Source organism: Balaenoptera physalus, assembly GCF_965194825.1.
Source record: "Balaenoptera physalus genome assembly, chromosome: 6".
NCBI classification, from domain to species: Eukaryota; Metazoa; Chordata; class Mammalia; order Artiodactyla; family Balaenopteridae; genus Balaenoptera; species Balaenoptera physalus.
The window spans coordinates 82,454,353-82,478,127 of record NC_138885.1 but is presented as its reverse complement, the minus strand read 5'-3'; the positions used below and the strand labels follow the sequence as shown (position 1 = coordinate 82,478,127).

At 39.4% G+C, this 23,775-nt stretch overlaps 2 protein-coding genes across 11 annotated transcripts in view; one reads left to right on the top strand and one right to left on the bottom strand.

Annotated features, from left to right (window-relative positions):
* Positions 1 to 15,244, bottom strand: part of NAB1 (NGFI-A binding protein 1) — a 43,625-nt gene extending 28,381 nt beyond the window's left edge. Inside the window, exons 1-2 of one of the 2 annotated variants that reach the window (XM_082467197.1) lie at positions 14,962 to 15,244; positions 4,307 to 5,144 (exon numbers count right to left, since the gene is read on the bottom strand). In XM_082467197.1, coding sequence (XP_082323323.1) covers positions 4,307 to 5,125 — 819 coding nt within the window. In that variant the 5' untranslated portion in view covers positions 5,126 to 5,144; positions 14,962 to 15,244. The remainder of the gene's footprint in view (positions 1 to 4,306; positions 5,145 to 14,961) is intronic. The other variant, XM_082467196.1, reaches the window with a different exon arrangement.
* The window catches only part of LOC309663385 (uncharacterized protein), a 349,815-nt gene that overhangs the window by 250,969 nt on the left and 75,071 nt on the right, over positions 1 to 23,775 (top strand). For 7 of the 9 annotated variants that reach the window (XR_014265223.1, XR_014265224.1, XR_014265225.1 and 4 more), the window contains 2 exons: positions 9,143 to 9,248; positions 10,609 to 10,814. The gene's annotated coding sequence lies outside the window, so the exon portion shown is untranslated. Of the gene's footprint in view, positions 1 to 9,142; positions 9,249 to 10,608; positions 10,815 to 23,775 lie in introns of those variants that run through there. The other 2 variants (XR_014265221.1, XR_014265222.1) reach the window with 1 other exon arrangement.

The following is a 23,775-nucleotide window of genomic DNA, read 5'->3' as shown; positions in this document are numbered from 1 at the left end:
AGTGGTAACTGACCTAAACTTGGCATCACCATGTATTCTATGGGCCTAGGTCCTTATGTTAGTAACCTGCTTAGCACTCCAGTTCCTGTAGCATTTCCACTAGGTCTACAACTTACCCACTAACTCCATGTTCTCCTCTTCTTCCCCTTCCTATCTTTGAGTTCCAGAGCTCTTCGGCTGGAAGTTGCTATCTGCTGACAAATATTCTATTGATATAATGCCAACTTGTCTATGTGCTTTTATTTCTGAATATTACAAGCCCCTACATTCTCCACGGCCTTGCTATTCTCAACTTTCAGTTTCTCTCTCTTTATCCATTCATTGCTTTAAGATTTGATGCATACTGCTTACCTAGTTTACCATATACTCTGCCAACACGCCTTTGGACAGATGGAACTCTGCCTGCCTGGACTTCCTTCTAGTACTGCTTCTGGGTTTGTCCCTTAGCACCTGTCCCACACCAGTAACTAGTGTCGTTCTAGGCCTCAGCCCCTCACACCATCTTCATGGTCTGACTCCTATGACCAGGCCATACCTAGCCATGTCCTAAGACCATCACTGATTCTCTAGCTTAAAAACAGTGTGTATAACAATGATTCATTCTACAATTCTTTACTGTAAAATGTAAAGAATTATACAATATATTTACAATGTATACTTGGAAACAAGTATAAAAATGCATATAAGAATAAGAATTTTATATGCTTGTGAGTTGAAAAAATTTTTTCAGGTATAGGTAACTTCCTGATTTTCATCTGCTCGTGACCTACTTATATGTCTTGAAAGAGAGTGTTCAGTGTTTATATGAAGAAAAATCTCAGAAATACTACCAAAAGTGAATTAAGAATAAGTCACATATTTCCTTATTTAGAAATTGAGGACAAATTAGTAACATTCTTTAATCTTAGGAATTTAGAAAAACTCAAAAATCTTTCTCTCATTGTAGATATAGTCAAATGAAAAAATGTGAAGTTATCACAAGTGTACCTAAAAGGTACACTTGACAGTACCTTCTTTCTTTTAATTCCCTCGGGATTTTGTGATTTCCACCAAACTCTTGAATGGTTACTAGTTTGAAGAAAGTGTCCTGATCCATAAACTTCTATCCTAAACTATATTATTAGACCAGACTCACATACTTGAGTTACAAATAATAAGCGGTCTAAGTTAAGCTTCACAAGCCACACTTTCCAAAACCCCCAACCCCACATCTCAGCCGCTGGCATTCATTTTGACTGTTCCCTTATTTTGGGAAACCCACAATGGTCTCATTACTTAAGTACCACCTGTGCCTATTTATCCAAAGAAGCAAAGAGCCCTTTAGCAAAAGCGAAGTGTGAAATAGTTCATTTTGGATTTTTTTAAAGTAGGTTAGGATTTTTTAAGTGAGGTTGATAGGCTTTATTAAAGTCATCTCTTTAACATACTTTTGCTTTAATAAAAAGACAGGCCCTTGACTGTGTTTCATCTGCTCTGTTTTAAAAATTATATGAAAACTGGATTATAGCATGAACCTAAACCTGCCAACATGTTTTGCCCTTTGTTTCCTATTACTGACGACCTTATAGTAGATTTCTCTATTGGTTCATAGGTAATGAAAGTGTCAAAGTGTATCCGAATTATAATGCTACCTGTATTTTCTAGATCTACTCACAAGTTCTTGTGAGTCCATTATTGTATGGCAACAATATATAACAATTACAAAAGGACATGCCCAAAATAGATCAAATCACAGAATTCCCTGTGACTAATTTTGCTAACCACTTCTCCGATATTAAGCACCAGTATCCATTCATATCTAAAATAATTCATTTAAAAATATCAGATGGTGAAATTGCTGAAGACAAGATTAATATACAAAAATCGGCCAGTGATAGTAATTTTAAAAAGCAGGAAAAAATTTCATTTACGATTATATACCTTTATATCTTATATACTTGTATATATAAGCAAAATAAATATATGTTTATGATACAGACATTTAACATACATATATAATACACAGTATTTGACCTAACAAGAAATGTGCAAAACCTATGAATAAAGAACTAAGAAATTACTGAGGAATATAAAAGATCTAAGTAAACACATATACTATATTACTGTACGGGAGTTTTCATTATTGTAAATATATCATTTTTTTCCAAATTAATCTATACCTTTAAGGCATTTCTAATCAAAACACCAACAGAAATTTTGGGGAAATTTGACAAATGCATTAAAAATTTCATTTGGAAGGAGAAACGTGTAAGATTACCTAAAAAAACAGAGGCTGCAGAACAATACTATAGAAGGGGCACTTGCCTTTCCATATATTAAAATACATTATTTAGCTACAGTAATTAAAGTAACTCTATACTGGTGAAGGAATAGAGAATTAGACAAATGAAATCACACAGGACAAGATCAATGAATATTACTATATAAAATTAAACTTCCACACGGCAACCAGTATGAAAGGTCAAAGGACAAATGATAATCTGGTAAAATGTTTACAACATAAGACAAAAGGTTAATATCCTTAAAATATAAAAAGTTCTTACCAATATTTTAAAGGTTAGACAAAACAACCAAACAACTCCAACATTAAAACAAAGGATATGAATATAAAATTGGATGTCTGTTAAACATAAGAAAAGATACTCATCCTCACTAAGGAAAGTTAATTTGAGCAATGATAATTTTTTCATCTCTTAGACTGACAAAGATTAAAAATGATAAATGCAAGAGAGTGGAAAGATGGACACTTGCATACAACGATAGTGAAAATGTAAATTGCTGCAGCTTTTTTAGAAGGCAATTTAGCAGTATCTACTAAAATATTAAATCTACTTATTCTTTGATCCCATAATTTTACATGTTGGGACTCTATTCTGTAGGAAAACATGCACAAGTCTGTAAAGATATATATGTGTAATGTTCACGTCCTACCATATATAAAATTTAAAAAATGGAAACAACTTAAGTGACATCAAAAAGTGAATTGCTAAGGTAAATAACAGCACATTCATATTGTGAAATATAATATAACCCATAAATGAATAAGGTAGCTCTATATGTAACCACTTAAAAAATATATCTAATAGTATACTGTACTTTGAGCATATTGTTAAGTTTAAAAAAAAGAATTTGAAGGAAGAGTGTACAAAATATGATCCCACATTTGTATATGTAAAGAAAAGAATCTGTTTACAGATTCAATTACTTCACATCCTTTTGTAATGATTGAATACTTTTTCAATAAATATATAATATTTTTTGTGTTAAAGTATAAGTCTGGGGGGGAAAGATTTAATGTTTCTAACGTGAAATACTGCATTCAACTGAACATTTTTTTCAAGGAGAGTTTCTCTTTCTTCTAACGGATAAATGGCTATAAATTTTAGCTATGCAATCATTTTTAAACTTTTGAAATGCATTTATTTTTCAAGCATTTACTGGGTACATTAGATTCTGAGGATATAAAAATGAATGAGACATTATCTCTGCCTTGAAGAATCCCAAAGTATACTGTAAGGGATAGACCAGTATATATATAAGTACAATAAAGTGTTGAAGTTACTGTGACAGAAGTGTATATTATACAGGGATAAAAATGGAAAGGAAAGGTCACTTGGGGGAAAACATATCAAAAAAGACTTAAGCTTATGCTTGAGTCTTAAGGTCTTAAAGATGCTTGAGTCTTAAATATGATGTGTTGGCCAGATAGACAAGAAAAAGGGAGTAAATGAGAAAGACATACGTATATGCCTTCTTCTGCTTAAGCAAAGTATTTCTGGATAGACTGCTACAAAAATAAAATGAGAATTTTTCATGCCAAATGTCAAACCAAAACAATATTCAAAGTTATAATAATTCTTCTAACATTCATCTAAAATAATTTTTTCTATGCTAGCTGAAAATCACTTTAAGTTGTGGTTATTGTTTACAATTTTTTTTCCTAAAAAAAGTCTACAAAAATGATTTTTGTTCTACTTAAAATCTCATTTTATTTCTTAATTAAAAGACAAACTGCCTTGTACATGCAAAGACTTTATGCTTTCACTGCTTAAATTCTGATATTTTTCTAAAAGTCACCCTACACTGTAGTTCCAAAGCTCAACATGTTTGAATTCAACACAAAAATACCCTAACACACACAATAAATATGGTCTATTTTCACTAAAGAGTTACATTTTGCTAAACCTAAAATGTCTTTAATACTGCTTTCAGGTAATGTATCTCCTTAGCTGCAAACTATTACCAAATTAATCTCTAAGAGACACGACACACCACATATGCACAAAGAACAATGTGGGCTCTTTACCTCGTGAAGCGTGAGATGTTTCCCATCCTTTCTCTTGGAGTCAAATCTGCCATATATTGCACTATATTTTCGAATTTCCTCCTCTTTGTGTGGGTCATCATCACTCATCTCAAAGATGTGACCAATCATTTTGGCCAACTTCTTGTTGGTTTTTAGCAGCTCTTTCACTTCGTTCAAGTCACTTTTCGGCAGCGTGGGGGCCATTCGTTCCACACACTCGGCTACAGAGAGCGCGGCAGCAGCATCCAGCGCCTCGCTACTTTCTTTTGGGGAAGCTGGAGAGCCAAGGTCAGCTGGGGAGAGGCTGTGCTCACTCTCGGTGGCATGGTGGCCTTGCCAGAGTCGGGACTCACCGATACTCTGCAGCGCTAAGCTCCCCACCATGTCTGATTTCCCCTGTCCCAAGCTCTGCACACAGGTGGTGGCAGCACACTTGGGGATTTTTAAATGAGGTTCCCGGGCACTGCTGTTCCTTTCATAACTGCTGCAGGATATTCCCAGCCAGGCTGGTGATCCCTCTGGTAATTTATAGATGGGTATGCTGCTGACAGGCAGGGACGTCAGCGGCTGATTGAAAAGGCCAGGGTTTGTAACCCAGTCTCTCAAAGCCTTCTGTAGCCTCCTAACATGAAGGGGCTTGCTAGCCATGCCCACGAGTGCCATGATTTCCAAGAATTCCTCTTCTCCAGCTTCACAGAGTTGCTGGACATCATCACCACCTTGTTGGATAAAGGCATCAAAATAAGAAAGCAGATTGGCTTTTTGTAATATTCTGTACAGCTGCAACTCCCCCAGGGTCCTGGGTAGGGCCGCGGCCATTACTGTGGATGGGCTTAACCTGCAAAAAGAAGAGGAAATACTCATCACACTTGCTCCAAACTTCTTAAGCCTATTTGTTAGACACTATAGGATTTAAGAGTTCAGTATGGGAAGAATAAAAACCAAGGAGCATTTGCATAGCAACTGACTGTTAAGGAAGCATTCTCTCTATGCATAAGTTATCTTATTTTACCCTCCTATCAACCTTAATGGTCAATATTCAGTAATAGTTTCCATTTTAAAGAAAAATATATAAAGGCTCAAAGAAGATAAGTAATTTGCCTGAGATCTCACAACTAGCTAAGCAGAAGTCTAGGGACTCAAACCAAGGCTCACAGGGCTCTATATCCCATATTTTTGACTATTCACTTTGCTGCTTCCATGGTGTGGACACAGAGGCAAAGTGAAGGATAATCAAATTCAGAAGGGGGTAAGAAGTATACTATGCTACCATGCGCTGAATACTTATTTTGTGTCACACTGTATGACAAACACTTTATGTCTAATCCTCACAACAGCCCTGTGAGACAGGTATAGTTAATTCCCATTTTATAAAAAAAAAAGTAGCAAGATTAGTCTGGCAGGCAGAGGATGAGAGAATTCAGTATGAACTGCAGTTGATAAGATATTTAGATATTTAGGAACTGAGAAAAAAAGAGGCAGGAAAAATTCAGACAAGACTTGGTGATCACTTAGGTATAAGTGATGAAAGGAGAGGAAATGTCTAGAACTGCAACAGGCATTGGGGATACAGAAAATTAGGGATGATGGAATTCCCTTTCAAACACATGGCACTTGAACATGGCACAAGGTGGAATGCTTAAGTAGAACTGTCCTGCGTGCAGAATAACAGACTGGAGCCTAAGTGTGTCTCAGGGTTAGAGACAGAGGATGAAGCCAAGGAGGGTGGGAGATCCCTCCAAAGGAGCAGCAGAGAGCCTAAGACAGAGACAAGGAACTAATACTTTTAGAGCTCAAGCGAGGCAGAGCAGTCTGCCTTTAAAGAGACAGAACAAGACCCAGCAAAGCACTTCTTGACCTCTTAGCAGCCTTTAAAAGTTATTCACAGTTGCCTGGAGACCTTCCACAGACAAAGAGGAGTTGGCCAAGTACTTCCATTTAAGAGAAACAAACTTGTAATCAATGGACCCTTAGGATTAAAAGGACCCTATAGCCTTCTAAGGGCAAAAATTATAGTAGGCCAAAAGAATACATACACCAAAGGAAAGTGAAAGCTCCACTCTCAACTCGGAAAGTAAGGAGCAATTGTTAACTGGGAGATAAGACAAACAGAGGAATATTAGGAACACCCCTGAAGGCCAGATCACCAAATTTGGGACTTCTGCTTTATGCCATCAACCAGAATTCTACCCAAAATTCCAGTTTCAGTCATCCCATCCAAGGAGAATGCATTTCCCTACCACCCTAAGGACTGACTCCTGGGAAGCCCCCATCTCCTGGAACCTCTGTGTCATCCACAATCTGCTCTAATCAATTACTGACCTCCTCAAATTTTATGGTTCTTTATTTTATAAGGGCATTGCCAGGGGACCTGATGACTTCCCAAGATACATAAAAAAAGATTGAATCTGAGCCCACTAAACGTCTGCTGACAGCCAGGAAATCATGTGGGGTGCTTCTGAAAAAATATAATTTCCTAGGTCCTTGGGTTGCATCTCAGGAGACTCTCATGATTTGGCAAATTTGGCAAACTACACTAGAAGATCCCTATTTAGTACACTCTCTGGGCACCATGAACTCCTACAGGTTTTGAGACCACTGTCATGTTCATGCCACCTCAGTTCTCTGGAAAAAACATTCCTGCATCATCTGAATCACCCACAGGAGGATCTACTTTGTCCTCCCACTCCAGGGGAGACTTTTTGGGGAGAGAATCTATCATCCAGCTGGACACTAACCCACAAAAACAAGCTCTTGGGAGTTACAGACGCAAGTTAAAGTCATACCAAATGGAAGGGTTTCTAGAAAGTGTCTGAGGTAGAGGAAAGGAAACCTACTTTCCCTTCATACACCTAATGCAATAGCTCCACAGGCTTTCAACTCAAGAGTATACACACAAAAAAATATCTATACACACATATAAATATATATGTATGCACATACACCCACAAAATCATTTTTATAAGAGGGCTGTAACCTTGCAAGATTCATGGTGTCATCCATGATCTCACCATATACACTCCCCCAAATTATGGAATAAAGTAAAAATTACATGAGAAAATCTAGAACAGAGTTCTTGAATCTTTTTATGAGCAATAAGAGAACAAAGAATATATGATGGACAAATGTAAAAGAGAAACTTAAGGAGAACTAAAAACCCAAACTTAGGTTTTATTCTTCTGAGATAAGGCAATGATTTTAGAAAATATTAATTTTCAACTTTTATCCTTTCTCATCTTTACCCAGAAAGAAAGGAAACCCCCTAGTTCCTAAGAGAAAGCCCTTATGTTCCGGTAAGAAAGTAGTTATGATTATAATATCCCCATAAGGACTGATAGGACCCAGTGTACATTTCCAAAGTCAAGACACCAGATGAAAGATAAATAAGTGAACTATTTAGACTCCCAGGAGGCTTTCTAAAGGCCCACACTTACTGCTGGGAAAGGAGTTTTCTCCCTAAGCTTTTTGCTTTAAGAGAATGTTTCAGTTTCCTACAAAGCCTGTTGGGATAATTTAAACAACCACCACTTCATACATTAACTTGATTCGATTTAAAAGAAAATTTTTATGAGATTTTCTGTTTTTACAAACTCTATCTATTCATGCTTCGACATGCAGGTCAAATAAATCAAAAGAAAACTGCATCTCTCCAATCTGAAGTAAACATAAAAGGATCCTAACACAACGTTATATAATATAGGAAGCTGCGAGTAGAGTAAATCTACTCAGCTGCAAACTCCAGTTACCTGGCCTGTTCAAGAGATGCTGGAACAACCATGCTGAGTGTGACCTTTTTATAAATCCCACAATTAAGAGAAACCAGTTACCCATTTTTTAACTGCATTCAAAAGCTAAACCAAGGGCCTCTATACAGCAAACCTCCACTTGCACCAGCTTAAATGTTCCTCAGCCTGGTCAGTTCCAGAGGAAGAGGAATTAAACAATGGACTCATTTAAGGCCATTTGTTGTTGTTTGTTATTCAATGATCTATTTTAAATGGTAATGATTTGTTCCTGAACCTTTTAAAAACAAACTCACTTTGGCTCCTTATGGGGTAGGGTCAGTCATCTGCCAGATTTAAACTATGCTAAGTGAAATAAGGAGCTGGTTTGGCTCAGAAAACTTGACTGGTCAACTCCAGCTTTGTCCTCGAACCACAACACAGCACTTAATATGAATATGGGAAACAAAACTTCTCTGACTTTCTCCAAGCTGGGACGTGGGGATTTAGAGTAAGGCAGAGTCTTTAATGGTCACAAGGGAAAAGAAGAACCATTCCTTCAAACCTGCCCCAATCTGTTCCAAGAAGCTTCAGCCTGCCTTCTGTCCTGACTCCTCGATCAAAACTCTCAGAGTAACTCCTGAGTTATCACCAGCTTTTCTCTTTAACCTCTCTGCAGCTTGACATCACTCCTTGAAACGCTCTTCACCTGACTTTTTGCTATATTATGTTGCCTTCCCTTACTCTAATTCTAAGTGCAGGAATTCTCCAAAGTTTTATATTAGACCCCATTTCTACTGTCTTTCCATATTCTCCCATGATGATCTCGTCCACTCCCAGGCTTCAATATCACCTATAGCAGACTGACCTCCAAACTGCTATCTGTAGCTTGGACCAGTGGTTTGTGGAGTTCCTGCAAAGTGTTCTCAAATCCAAACATACACCAAGCACTGGCTCACACATATACATCTACTTTGCAAATAAAAGTAAATAAATACTTTGTGATTTAATATAAACTCATTTAAAAGTGTAACTGAATTCACAGTTGTTGCCATTATATCAACAAACACTAAACAGAATTAATGAGTACTTGCTTTTTTTTTTTTTTTTTTAGTTTAAAAAGTGATCTTCATACCTGAAAAGTTTGAGAACCCAAACTGTTTTTCTGATAATTCAGCATTTCAACTACCATGTGGAGATTGTCAAACATCTCAAATTTGGTAAGTCCCAAAGCAAGTATGTTATCTCATTTTCCTCCCTTCTTCCAGATTCCCAAATCTACTCTTCCCAACGCTCATTTCTTTTAGTTGCACCACTACTCTTCCAGTTTCCTGGATTAATAAAAGTAGAGATTCCTTTTTTTTTTTTCCTAATTTTTATTGAGGTATAATTGATGTACAATATTATATAAGTTTCAGGTGTACAACATAATGATTCACAATTTTTAAAGGTCATATTCCATTTATAGTTATAAAATATTGGCTATATTTCCTGTGCTGTACAATATATCCTTGTAGTTTATTTTATACATAGTAGTTTGTACCTCTTAATCCCCTTCCCCCTCCCCACTGGTAATCACTTGTTTGTTTTATATCTGTGAGTCTGTTTCTTTTTTGTCATATTCACTAGTTTTATTTTTTAGATTCCACATGTAAGTGATATTATACAGTATTTTTCTCTGACTTATTTCACTTAGCAAAATACCCTCCAATTCCATCCATGTTGTTGCAAATAGCAGAATTTCATTCTTTTTTATGGCTGAGTAATATTCCATTGCATGTATATACCATATCTTCTTTATCCGTTCATGTTTTTGTTTTCCTCTTCCTTCCTCCAATCTACATGTCCTTAGGCCACATCACCACCCTTTTTCTTTCTCTGCCTCAAAAGCACCTAATTCTAATTTTCCCCTTGCTTCTTGCCCCAACTTTGAAAACAGCTACCTCACCTTCAATACATCCCATACTGCAATGCCAACTTTATCTTCCTAAAGTACAGGTGTGGCTCTTTACTCACCTATGCAAATCTCCCCACTTCATGGAGGAAAAAATCCAAACTACTCATATAGGCATCCCAGACCTGTCCAGCCTCCTCTGTGGTCCTTAACCTGCCCCTATGCTCGTGCCAAACACTGGACTTTCCTCAAATAGTTCTTCACAGAGAAACTGTTAAGAATCAGGATACAGACGAGTAAGCACACACTTAACCACTCTGATAAATGCTATGCCAAATGTTATCTTCAATACATAAGGAGCCATGGAACAGAGAAGCAGACTTACATGGTCCTGTAGAACAGGTTACCTTAGACTACAAGCTCCTTGATGGTAGGGTCTAGGTCTCATTCATCTTTTATCCCCCTCTACTCCCAGCAAAGCGTTCAAGGTAGAACAACATCTCTATAAAGGCTTCTGTTGAATGAAACCCAACGTTTGAGTCAGAATCTGATCAGCAACCTCCTTTTATATTCCAAAAGGAATAACCTCTGTGTAAAGTAGGGTCCAATCTAACAAAAGCACATCCTGCTACTTTACCTACAATCTTTTTCATTCTCTCATCCTCGATACTTCCCCTTTTTTATAGCCTGTGTGGTGGATTCCCATAAGATGGCCGGATGCTCTCCCTTTACAGGAACACACATGGTTGTGGCGACAACAGACATCATGTTAGCCCAGCCCCAACAGCAGCCTTTTAAGTCAATTTCAGGCATGAGAGATCCCAGGTCTCTTTCCTCTTGGTTTCGACGAATTAAAATGTTATCCCCTAATAAACCTCAATCCTATACATGATCATTAGACTCAAATGGATGCATGAACACTACACTTGAATCCTCCTCTTCGTGATACAGGAAATATATATGTATACACACACTTTTACGAAATCCATGCCATTCCAAAGAAGAGAGACTCTGCCAGGAGTGGGGAGAAACCAAGGGCAAAATCCTAGTAAAATCTGACTTATTTATGCAGAGGACTATAAATTCCTGCCTCCCAACACAGCCTGAAATTTTTACTTTAAAATTATCTAAGTTAACAGCAACCTCTTACAGACTTCTAAAAAAATGTGAAAAAAATTGGGAAGTGTTAGCTCATGAGTCACTTACAGATTAAGGTGAATTAGTTCCACCAGATTGTTTTCCTCTAACACCTAGATGAGATCCAGTACACGCTAAGGGAATGAAAGCTAGAGATGGGAAATGGCAAGGAAGGAGATAGGAAATCTGAGGCGAGTGACCGCGTTTAAAGCCTCGGAAGTATTGCCAAGGTTGGGAGAATGTAGCCTGAAGGTATAGGAGCCTGGGGAAAGGGTACAATGGGTACACTACAGGTTGAGACTGGAGAAGTTTATGACAAGCCAGAATTTGGCTTAGGGAAGGATAAGCCTTAAGCCTAGGAAGTGAATTCTTCTCATTTTTGTCCCAGTCCCAGAACCCAACCTAAAATAATTAAATGTAGTTTAGTTACATCATGAGTTATTTATGATATCAGGTCGACCCAGGTCCTCACTCCTGTGTATGTGTTTCAAGTACCAAACAATTTAACTAGGCATATTTATTAATAAGCATGTGGGGATATATCTTAAGTCAAGATATTTTTGGATCTTATTACTGTAATAGCTATGAATTAAACATACAGCTTCTAATGAATTAACAGTAATTTAGGAAACTTAAAATGTTCTCTCCTACTGATTTTTTCTGAATTCTGAATGAAGCTGGAAAAAATTTCTTATAAACCTCAAAATTTTAATTAAAGTTTCAATGTATAACCCTAAATTTATCAAAATTAGAAAAAAATCAGATTTATTTTGCAATTAAACAATAACTATGCATTAACTTAACTGTGATACCAACAGGTAAACACTAGTATTTCATATAATATGGCTGGAAATTCTTCAATCAACTAACAGTCAAGTTATTCAACAAACATTAAGTGCCATTTGAGCATGTAGTATGCACACAGGACATATACATTTTATCATTTTTTTCCCAGAAATTTATCTTTAAAAATTATTAAATTAACATACTGTACAAGTTAAGGTGCAACTCTCTAAATACAATGTATTGAGAAATGACAAAACTATTTGAAAGCTTAATGGTATGTTTTAGCTGTGAGAATTCTGACAAGACGAGGATTGCTACTTTTTCCCCCAAAGTCAACTTCTCTAATTTCCCACTTGTTCCATTGTTAAGTTTAAGGGAGTATATTCTACTACTGCACTAGTTTTTGAAAATGTCAGATCAAAAAGGAAATTTGCATTTAATATAATAACGGTACTGTTCTTCATTCTACTAAAAAGAATGAACAAAGCAGTTAAAATAAAACTAAATCCAAAGCAAAGGGGCTAGGAACCTTGTATTATGCTTAAGTGGGCATTATTTATTCCTTATTATTTTTAATAAACTCCACATGAAATATGCATACACAAGATGATTATACGAGCAAGATCTTAACCTGTTCAAAACATATTAAAAAATGGTCATTTCCATGAAAGTAACATAAAATATATCATGCTTCTGTGGTATCCAGAATACAGCTTCACACTTAAAGGTAAATTGTACAAAGCTTTTATTTCCAATAATGCACATGAACAGCACCAACAAAAACAACTTGACTTAACATAATGGAATAGATGAACCCCAAGTCTTAGGACAGAGTCTAGATCAACAGACACAAAAACCTGACATACTTCTGTTTCCATGCAACCATCTTTTACTTTAAATTTTTAAAGTTCATGCAATAAATTCTTCAAAGGTCTCCCCCACTGTGTCATACATTATAATTTCTTCTTTCAAAGCAGCCACGGTACAAACACCCAAAATCTTTAATAATAAACCAATATGCTCTTAATATGTGATTAAAAGAAAATATCTAATACTTTAACTGATTCTCCAAATAGCAACAAGGAGAATGAAAATATATTAACTTTTCTACAGGGCAATGGATATTATTTACTAGTCATCAAAAAAGAAAATTTTTAAATTAATTTAGCTGAGATTATTCAATTTTATTAATAATTCTGAAACAAGATGTATTCACCAGATATATCAAATTATTTATTAGCTATATAAGCTCACTAAATTTCCTTGTATCAGCTATAGTATTCCTAAGGATTTCTGTCATGTTCATTACATCCACAATTAGCAGGAAGAATGAAATAAAAATCTACACTACCTCAATGTTTTTATTATTATTATTGATTTATTCACATATAATAGGAAATCACCAGAGCCAAGGAAAACGAAATTTTTCCAACACCAGGATGGCATATTAACTTTTGTGCAAGATGTTAAAAATAGTAAAATTAAAACAAGAAAGCTTCCAATGGTTCCTTAACATTTTCTTTCAAGACTTTCAATAACTAATACTCAAACAGGAATAAAGAAGTCTGACCTTGCCAGACATCTATAAACTCTCAAGAGAACACTTACATGCAAGGTAATACCTATAAAGACAACATATTTTTTACAACTTAATGAAAATATTAAATGTTTCAAATGCTGGAAAATGGAGGAAAAAAAGGATATCCCCTGAATCTAAGCCACTTTTACTGGCACTTAGATTAGACTAGAAGCAGCTCTTTAGGTCTTCTGGAAAATATCAGTCCCCACCCAAAATAGAGAAAGTAAATCCTCTGCATCCTTTCTCCCAATATGCCTTCTTAAAACCCACACATAAATCAGGACGTGTCATAATCTGGTATGTTTTAGAGGGGAAATTTTTCAAAAAAGTGAAAATCTAAGAAGGTATTTCATTGCGTGCGCACTTCTCTAACAAAACAGCCTAGCATTTCCTACGTGACTAATCTTTTTAAAATTCAGTTCCTATGCAATCTAATATTATCTATTAAAACTGCCAAAATATTTTTAAACAAGATCTGAGTATCTCCCTCTCAGCTCTGATCTTTGCACTCCTTAAGTTTGCAGACACGTCACTGGCAAACCAATTGGTAGTGACAGGTTACTCCAAATCAACTCTTTCGGAAGGAAATTTTAAATTGACATCTACCCCCAAATTTTCCATGCCTCCCGGATCTCACGCAGTGAGGAATTAAGTATATGCAAGTCAAGGATTCCTCCTGATCACCTGCTGCAAAACTTGGTCTGCGGAACCTATAAATGCAAATATATTCCAATTCAATTATCCTTTCCCCCAAGATCTTACAACAACTAGGCTCACTCGAAGTGTCGTTTCATATCTTGAGCCTTGTGAACCCTGACAATGCAGCCCATAAGCATTTGATTGCACTTGCAACGTTTCTCCATGAATAAGGTCACAGACTACCGCATCCAAAGCTTGTATGTCCCACATGTGTTTGCAAATTCCACACTCGGCCTTAACGAGCACGAGTCTCTCGCTTCCATCGCACCTCAGTGCCAAGTTTCTGTAAGCCACTTCCAAACAAAACTCTCCTTCCGCTTTCAAAAAGAAAACTACATTCCAAAGGAGAGGATACCCAGGACGAAAATTAAGGCTCTAAGTGCAACACTCTTACAAAGTAAACAAACCAACAAAAAGATTCTGCCCCTGCGGAAGGTGGCTGCAAAACTCTGGGGCCGGCGCGCGCACCCACCGCGCACAACACACCACGCAACCCACCACCGCTCCGCGCTCCGCGCCCTGCGCGACGGCCCCAGCCGGGTCAGGAGAATGGACGCTGCGCCCCCGGCTTTCTGGGAGGAGAATGCACAGGTCGGCCCCGCTGCCTTGCTCGCCCTCTTCTCGCTGCCCCTGCGCACCGAATTTCTCCGGGAATCGCCCACACGAGCCCGATGCCGCCCTCTCCTTCCGGCGGCGGCCGCGCGGGGCCAGCTGCCCTGGACGCCCGCCCCCCACCCAAGTGCCGGCGCGGCCCGGAGACTCCGCCGCTCCAAGTTCGCCCGCGGTCGCACGAGCTTGAAGGCATCCCGCAGTTGGCGGACAGCGAGATGGTACGTACTCGGCCAGCGGCTGCAGCGGTCTTGGCGCGCTCTCCCCCAGGACGCCTCAGCAACTCCGAAGTGACGGCCCCCGGTTCTCTCTCCTCAGTCGGCTGCTGCGGCCGGGACGCCCCCGCTCCCATCGAGGGGGGAAGGAAAGGTGGTGGGCACTCTCTCCCTGCTCCCCCCCCCCCAGCTCGGGCCCGCCGCTCCTTCCCGCCCGCCAGCCCCGACGGCGCTCGCTCGGCCGCGGTGGCGGTGGCAGCGGCTCCTCCCGGCGCGGGCGGCGGCGGCACCTCCCCCGCCGCGTCCTCCCCCCTGCTGCCCGCCTCCCTTTCCCTCCCCGCGCGCGCTGCCCCTCCCCCTCCCCCGCCCGCCTCCGCCGCCTGTACCCCCACCCGCCCGCTGTCACATTGGGAGATTCCGCTCTTGCTACATTCGCCGCTCTAGCTCCCGCCCACGCGCGGCCGAGTGACGCAGATCCCGGCGTGGGCAGCGGCCGGGCGGGGGTGGGGGCGGCGGCCGCCGGGGCCCGGGCTCGGCCTCGGCCTCTTCCCGCCGCCCCCTCCGCGGAATCCGGAGGGCGGCCCATTCACTCGGCAGCTGGGAGGAACCAAGTGGGCGCCCAGGAGGGGGCGGCTCCTGCGAATCCTGCTCCCGGCGGGGGGAGGGGGCGGGAAGGAGGAAAACGGGGGTGGCGGGAGGGTGGGGACGCCGCCTCGGGCCTGCTCTCCAGCTGCCGAAGGAACTGGGAAGGTTTGCAATTTAAAAAAAAAAAAATTTTTTTTAAATGTGTGAGGTTCCCAATATAGTGTTTCAAAGAGCACGCCCCGCCAAATCCAACATCCCCCGGGAGACTGACTTAAAAAAAAAAAAAATAGCACGCTCAGCCCACTAATCTGGGCGCCCGTCTCGCCTCTGCTCCTGCCCGCGCCGGCTCGAGGCTGGTGGGCCAGGTGCGCCCCTCCCGGCCGGCCCAGGCATCCTGCGGGAAGTGGGCTGCGACCGCAGGGAGTGGGGGTGGCAGGTGCGCAGCGCTGGGAGGAAAACTGGCAGTTCCAGAGCATCTCAGCCCCGCCCATCTTGTCCCATCCCCACCACCGCCCTGCGTAGGGAGGAGGGGAGGAGTGGGAACCCACAAACCCGAAGTGCGGCGTTGACAACTGTCTTGTTTGCTGGGTAACTTAATTCCAACCTTCTCAACCCTCCTGTAAACCTGTTTGTTATTTTACTGGTTAATATTTTCTATTTCCACGGTGTAAAAATCCGACAGCGCTAGAACAGTCCTGGCGTGTGTTCGAATAGAGTTCCCAAGGCACGCTATAGAATTTTTGAGTTTGGTTTTCATAACTTTTTCTAACCAAAGAAAGTATTAAAACACCTCCAAAAATGTACTTAAACTATTGCCAAAAAATTTGGAAATTTGTTTTAGGGTCTATTTTTCCTTTCTTTGCAAAAACGGGAAAAGGGAAGAATTCCTCGAATTTTAGCACTGTGTTCTTGAAGGGTAGAGAGGATCTAGTAAATCTAAAACTACTGCAAATACAGGTAAAATTCCGTTTAAACGTACATATACAAACTCAGCTTTATAGGAGGCCAGTCCCACATCCTGGCTGGCCTCCCAGAGTGTGCCTACTTTGCTGATGGGGATACAAGGCATTCTTTGAGATGGGAAATTCTTCATACCACATCTTTATGTTGCAGCAATGGATGGGGATGATAACATTGAAAGAAAGAAACCTTATTAAAGTACTGAATCTTTTACTTTTTGCAAAAACATGTTATAGGAATGAGTAATGCCACAGTGGAATATATATAATTAAACCTCTTTCTCCAGTATTAGTGAAAGGTTCTGTCTGGAATAGTTGTGTTGATTTTCATATGAATAAGCATGCTTACTTCCTTGAATTTTTCTTCAACGGAAGAATCACTACTGGAAGTGTATCTTAGCCTAATTGTCTCGGTTTTGCAGCTGTGGACCCTGTTCTTCTGAAGAGAAAGTTAACTTCAGTTGTAATAAAATAAAGACAGCTTTTTGGAAAGATATAGGTTAACAGATTTTCAAATGAACAAATGAAATCTGCAAAATTATTTTCTTCCAGTTCCTCTCTGGAATCTTGATGTTCTGCAAACATTGTTCTGAACTGCTAGAGAAAGATAATTTTCTTCCATAAAGATGTACAATCAGTGATTCATAAATCATGAAATGAGTAGTCTTACCTGGACTGTTGAGCCTCCCAGTAAAATTGTTTCCAGAGTTGGAAGAAATGACATTAAATCCTCTTCCCAAACTTGTATCTGTCTGACCAGCACTGAACATAATGCTGAAAAGGAAATGTGTCAGGGCAGATGGTTTTTTTTCTGACTTGTAACTGGTTATTTCTACAGTTAAGCACTGAAATCTCTCCTTGTTTGTTTTCTGAGCACATTTAGGTAGTATATTTTTCCCACATTAAGAATGGCATTTTTGGCCCACTTTGCATTGCCTTAAACACCCATGGTGCTGGGGAAAATGGGAGGAAGGCAAATGAAGGAAAGATAAAATTTTAAGCTTTTAGCATCTAATTCTGTATGTCTGTATGACAACAGTGTAGTTAATATGGCTGCTCAAAAAGAGAATGGAGGCATTCACCCGTATCTGAGACAGCTCAGATAAAGAAACATTGATTCTTATTTACCTCCTTACCACTTACTTTCATCGCCAGTGCTCCCCGGAACACCACCTCCTCTGCAACACACACACAGTCTTCTGCCATTCCCAGGCCCTGGTGGTTTGTTAAGGAACAGCATTCCATCCTGTAAGGTAACAACTATGGTTTCTGATTATTCTATATTCCATTCTATCCTGTAAGTATGTCTTACACTTCCCTTGAATTCAGTAAATGTATGTTTAATAGGATCTTAAAAAAAATTATTAAAAATACTTCGGTGATTAGTGCATTTGCAAAAATAAGGGGTTTTTGGACAAAAAAAAATTTCCACATTGTGAAACTAAAACTAAAGTTTTTAATTAAAAAAAAATGTAGAAAGTTGATAGTGGTTCTGACATTAGAGTGAAAGTTTCCCTGAAAGAGCATTAGTTTATTACTTCTAGAAGGATTTCTTTAAAATGCTTCAGTGATTCAAAACAAAACAAATGATTTTAAATGTTCTTAGAGGAGAGAAGGAATAACACTATGGCTTGTGACCTACAAGATCTAAGATATAGTATAATTCTATCCTGTTGTTCTTCTGTTGCCTTAGAATGATTCCATACTTAACGAATTTTCCACTCTATGTGGTGGTGGTCCTAGAGTTAACTGAGTCCTGTGTAATATTCATAATATCAGAAATATAATTTAAATTTCCCTTATTTTGCAATATGAAATTTAAAGTTTTGGTTGTGTATGTAGATTAAATAGATTTTTTAGTGCATAGAGATTTGACTATTTTAAAATATAGGGAGATTATAAACAAGTTTCTTAAAGGTATGCTAATAGGAGTATATATAACTGATCATTCCAAGAGCCGTGACTTTAAAAACATTTGCTCTTCTAAAAAAATAAACAAATCTTCATACATTGCATTTTATTACAAGACACTATAGAATTTTTTTTTAACATCTTTATTGGAGTATAATTGCTGTACAATGGTGTGTTAGTTTCTGCTGTGTAACAAAGTGAATCAGCTATACGTATACATACATCCCCATATCCCCTCCCTCTTGCATCTCCCTCCCACCCTTCCTATCCCACCCCTCTAGGTGGACACAAAGCACCAAGCTGATCTCCCTGTGCTATGCGGCTGCTTCCCACTAGCTATCTATTTTACATTTGGTAGTATATATAAGTCCATGCCACTCTCTTGACACTATAGAATTTTAAGAGGTAAAGGATTGTGAAGTTCACCTAGTTCAACCTCCTTTGTATATTCAAAGTATTTTCAAATAATTTTCAGAAATTCAGCATACAACTAGTCTAGCTTCCAATAAGTTGGTTATTTGGAACTTGTATTGCAATCCCTGCTGGGAAAAAAAAGGAAATTGTTATATTCCCAAGATGGACTATAAATCCTTATAAAATGCAAGTGAAAATACATAATTACAGACTTAGGGGGGAGCTAGGTAGGATCTTAGGAATCATCTAATCCAATTGACTTCTACAGATAAGGACATTTATACTATACCTTCCTGATATAAAGAGCAGAAAAATACTAATATAGTATTAGGCAGTAAATACAGCCAAACGTTTAATTGAATGAAGAGTAATTCTGGTTTCATTAACTGCTCCAATGTAAAATAAAAATTTCTAAAAAAACTGGCATTCAGGGACAATAATCCTCTCATTTTGCAAATAAAGATTCTTGGAATTTGAGAGAAAAATAAATAATGTTAAGTGGTTAAAAAAATAATTTATTAAAAAAATAAAAGTTTGTCTTCAAGACAGAAGAGACTGTAAATGGAAACTTTTGAAAAGACTCTCTAAAGAGAATTTCTGGACAGTTTTTAGGGATAATGCCTTGTTTTTCTTCCTCCTCTATCCTCTCTGGCAGCAGTGGTTACAACTCAGCTACTCTTTCTATTTTCTTCCCACCTTTTCCCATTTTTCTGGCATTCACTGTGCAGGACCTATATAGTTAACTGTTCCATGACACTATTTCAGGCCTCAACAACACTAACCACTGTCCACTCATTCCTGACTGTTACAGACTGAATGTTTGTGTCCCCACCAAATTCGTATATTGAAATGCAGACCTCCAATATGATGCTATTAGGAGTGAGCTGTTGGGAGACAATTAGGTCATGAGGTCGAAGCCCTCATGAATGGGATTAGTGTTCTTATAAGCGAGACCCCAGAGAGCTCTTTTGACCGTTCTGATATGTGAGGACATAGCAAGAAGACAGCCATCTATAAACCAGGAAGTGGCCCCTCACCAGATACAGAATCATCTTCCAGTGCCTTGATCCCAGACTTCCAGATTCCAGACTGTGAGAAATAAATGTTTGTTGCTTAAGCCATCAGATGTATGGTACTTCTTTTTAAAATAAATTTATTTATTTAGTTATTTTTGGCTGCATTGGGTCTTCGCTGCTGCGCGCAGGCTTTCTCTAGTTGCGGTGCGCGGGCTTCTCATTGCGGTGGCTTTTCTTGTTGCCACCGCACGGGCTCTAGGCACACAGGCTTCAGTAGTTGTGGCATGCGGGCTCAGTAGTTGTGGCTCATGGGCTCTAGAGCACAGGCTCAGTAGTTGTGGCGCACGGGCTTAGTTGCTCCGCAGCATGTGGGATCTTCCCGGACCAGGGATCGAACCTGTGTCCCCTACATTGGCAGGTGGATTCCTAACCACTGTGCCACCAGGGAAGTCCCATATGGTACTTTTTGTTATAGCAGCCTGAATGGACTAAGGCACTGGCCATTAATAATTCTCAGCTAACTACACAAGGCACAGTGGAGAGTAGGTTAAAAAAAAATACTCTGCTCAGCCTCTGGAATCTATCTAAACCGTCTTCCATTTGCACACTTCATTCTTGGCTTTCTTTCTTGTTCCTCACAATCCCATGTTTAGCTTTTGCTCTTCTCCACCCAATTTGCTGGATTGACAGCAAGTCTGTGCTCACTCTCCCACCTTGTCTCTGTGCTTGTCTTTTTCTTCATATCTACACTCTGCCGGCAGAGGACCCACCAGCTCAAGTCCCCCTTTTAAGCATTCCGCATGAGAGTGGATGGAAGATTTTGTTTGTTTCCTTAACAAAGGTGTATGACTTGTTAACCAAGATGTGGAGCAAAGGAATAAGAAAAGAGCATGTGAAGGAAGAGAACCTTTCTTGAAGTAAATGGGCAAGAGTTGGAAGAAAGTGGGAAGAGATGAAGAGACAAAAAGAAGATAACTGCATTTGTGAGATGCTGACTAAAGTGGACATAACTCTTCTGGAAGAAGTGAAAAACCAAAGAAAAAGTACCCGAGTCCATGGCTCTCCTGAAGGAGAAAAAAGAAGAGACAGAGAAGAGATCATCCCAACATAAATTCCTCTAAGCTCGCCACAAAAGTGTGCTCTTGACCTGGGACAGATGGCAATGATGGGATGGAGTATTGGGGATAGATGTGCAGGAAGAAGGGACAGAGAAACAGCAGGCATCCTGCTCTCTTCACTTGAAGAGAGCCTGTATATTATCTTTAAGTTGGATTGGAAGAGGTGGTGAATGTATCAGGTACAAGTGTGTATCAGGAAAAGGAAAGAAAAGCAGAATGGGTTCAAAAAACACCCTCTGCACCAAGTGCTTTCACAACACTATTGTTCACATATGAAGAAATTGAGTGTGTTAATATTAATGATTGGGCTAATTGTCACAACAAATTACTCAACACTGCCTTCTAGGAGCAGACACTAGGAAAGGACAATGCATGTATTGTACAATAAGAGACTTAGAACTATTGAGATAAAAGTAAATCAAACATGGTTCTGTTCACATATAATTGCCAAGTTACAGTTTGGATTATATTGTGCTTACCCAGATTTACACATCGTGACTCATCAGCCTGCCCAGGATTGGCAATAATATATGGTAGTCAAAAATTTTAAGGACCTTGATTTCTTAATAATAGAAAGTATTGCTGCATTTTTTTCCACTTTCTACTGTAACAACAGTCTCTAATAGTGACAGAGTGAGAGTTTTTTCCAACTACAAATAGATTCCTCAAATAAAATTTTCCAAATCTGGTGTCGGGGCTCTTATGCAAATTACTGGTCAAAGGGTAAATAATCTTTAGAAGGGTAATTTGGGAAATTGAGCCAGGAGTTTCAAAAGTGTTCATACAATTTGATCCAACAAATTCACTTCTAGGGTATTATTCTAAGTTTATAAACATTAAGAGGAAGATATTTATTACAACATTATTTACAAAATTGAAAAAGCAAAACATCCGAGATGATGAATTGGTTAAGTTATAGCACATCGACATAATGGAATACATTTAATAACATTGGGAAATGCTCATGATACAATAGTAGTGGTCAAAATAGGACAGAGCAGAACAAACTATAATCACTCTACCTAAATATGAAAGGAAATTTACCAAATGTTAGCAGTAGTTATCGCTAGATGATGGTATTATAGATAATTTTTTATGCTTCTTTTAGTTTTCAAAACTTTAACAACAAACATGCATTACTTTAAAAATCAGGGGGGAATTTTAAATGTTATTTTAAAGAAAGATCCTGCTTCAAAAGCAGTTTACAATGAAATAAAAATGAAAACAAAATTGTATGTTTATCTATTTGAAGACAGCAACAAAAATCAGGAACTTATCCAACAAATATGTATGTATGGAGCCCTTCGTACATTATTAGTCCTGTGTAACTCTGTGTATTGTGAGCCTACCATGTGTGAGATGTGAATATATGTGTGTGTGTATATATATATATCATTATATGTGTGTATATATCATTATATATATCTGTGTGTGTATATATATATATATATATATAATGTTACAAATATAGTCATCCTTCTTTTATTTTTCTGAGTAATCATTCAGGCAGGTATAAACTTGTATCTTCTTGAAGGTGCCCCTACTCCAGGGACGTATGCAGTCCCTGGGCTTTTGTAATTCTTTCATTGGGCTTCCACAGGCAAACAGCGACAGAATTGGCTTCTGGGCAGCCCCTGGTGTCACTGTTTCTCACTGCCCCTGTTTTGCCGCAGTAGACTGGGCCCACCAGATGCAGTGCTGGTCCAGTACTGCTGAGACCCTTCTGCAGCCTGCGTGGTTCTTTAGGGGAGGACAGAGGAGCCCACTCTCCATCTCCAAGACTGCCCTTTGCAGGGCTCTGCTCTTCCTTCATTTCACAAACACAACCATCTCCCAAGAGTGTTGGCTCCATGCTGGCCTTGGTCAGCTCCAGACTCAAAGCCACTCCTATCCCCATCCCAGGAATCAAACTGCCGGCAGTGGCTCTCTTTCAGACTACTTTCTGATAGATTTTAAATTTGTCTTACAGTATCTTTTCTGGATTATATAAATTTTGAGTCATTCTTCTCATTCCTGTTCTTCCAGCCTCTCAGCTTGCCTAACAGTCGAGGTTCATTTGCGTAAGGACTGTTTACATTGCTGAGAAGGTTCCCGTGGCAGGCTGCCCAGATGCTTATGATCCAGATCCTCTGAGCACCAGGGTAGTTGCACAAGGCCCCTCTGTGTGCCTGGTTGTCGCCCTCCACTCCTACTCACACATACTGTGGAGGAGTAGGAGTTTTGAAGAACTGAACGCTCCACCTTCCTTGTATGCTAAGGTCAAGAAATAGGCAGGTTACTTATAAGGTGGCGTTTTTCAAACAAGAATGGACACCCAGAAACAGACGGACAGTGGAACGGCCATTAGAGGCAGGACAAGATGTTGTAAAGAAGTAAGAATTGGGGCTTCCCTGGTGGCGCAGTGGTTGAGAATCTGCCTGCCAATGCAGGGGACACGGGTTCGAGCCCTGGTCTGGGAAGATCCCACATGCTGCGGAGCAACTAGGCCCGTGAGCCACAACTACTGAGCCTGCGCGTCTGGAGCCTGTGCTCCGCATCAAGAGCGGCCACAATAGTGAGAGACCCGCGCACCGCGATGAAGAGTGGCCCCCGCTTGCCGCAACTAGAGAAAGCCCTCGCACAGAAACGAAGACCCAATACAGCCAAAAATTAAATTAATTAATTAATTAATTAATTAATTAAAAAAAAAAAAAAAGAAGTAAGAATAGTCTAGGCTTCCCACTCAGCACAGCAGTCTGACAGCTAGGTGTCCTGTCTGAGAAAGAAAGGGGGACTCAGGTGAGGCAGGTCCCCAGTGCTGCTGGGAACAATGTGGTTGCTCCTTT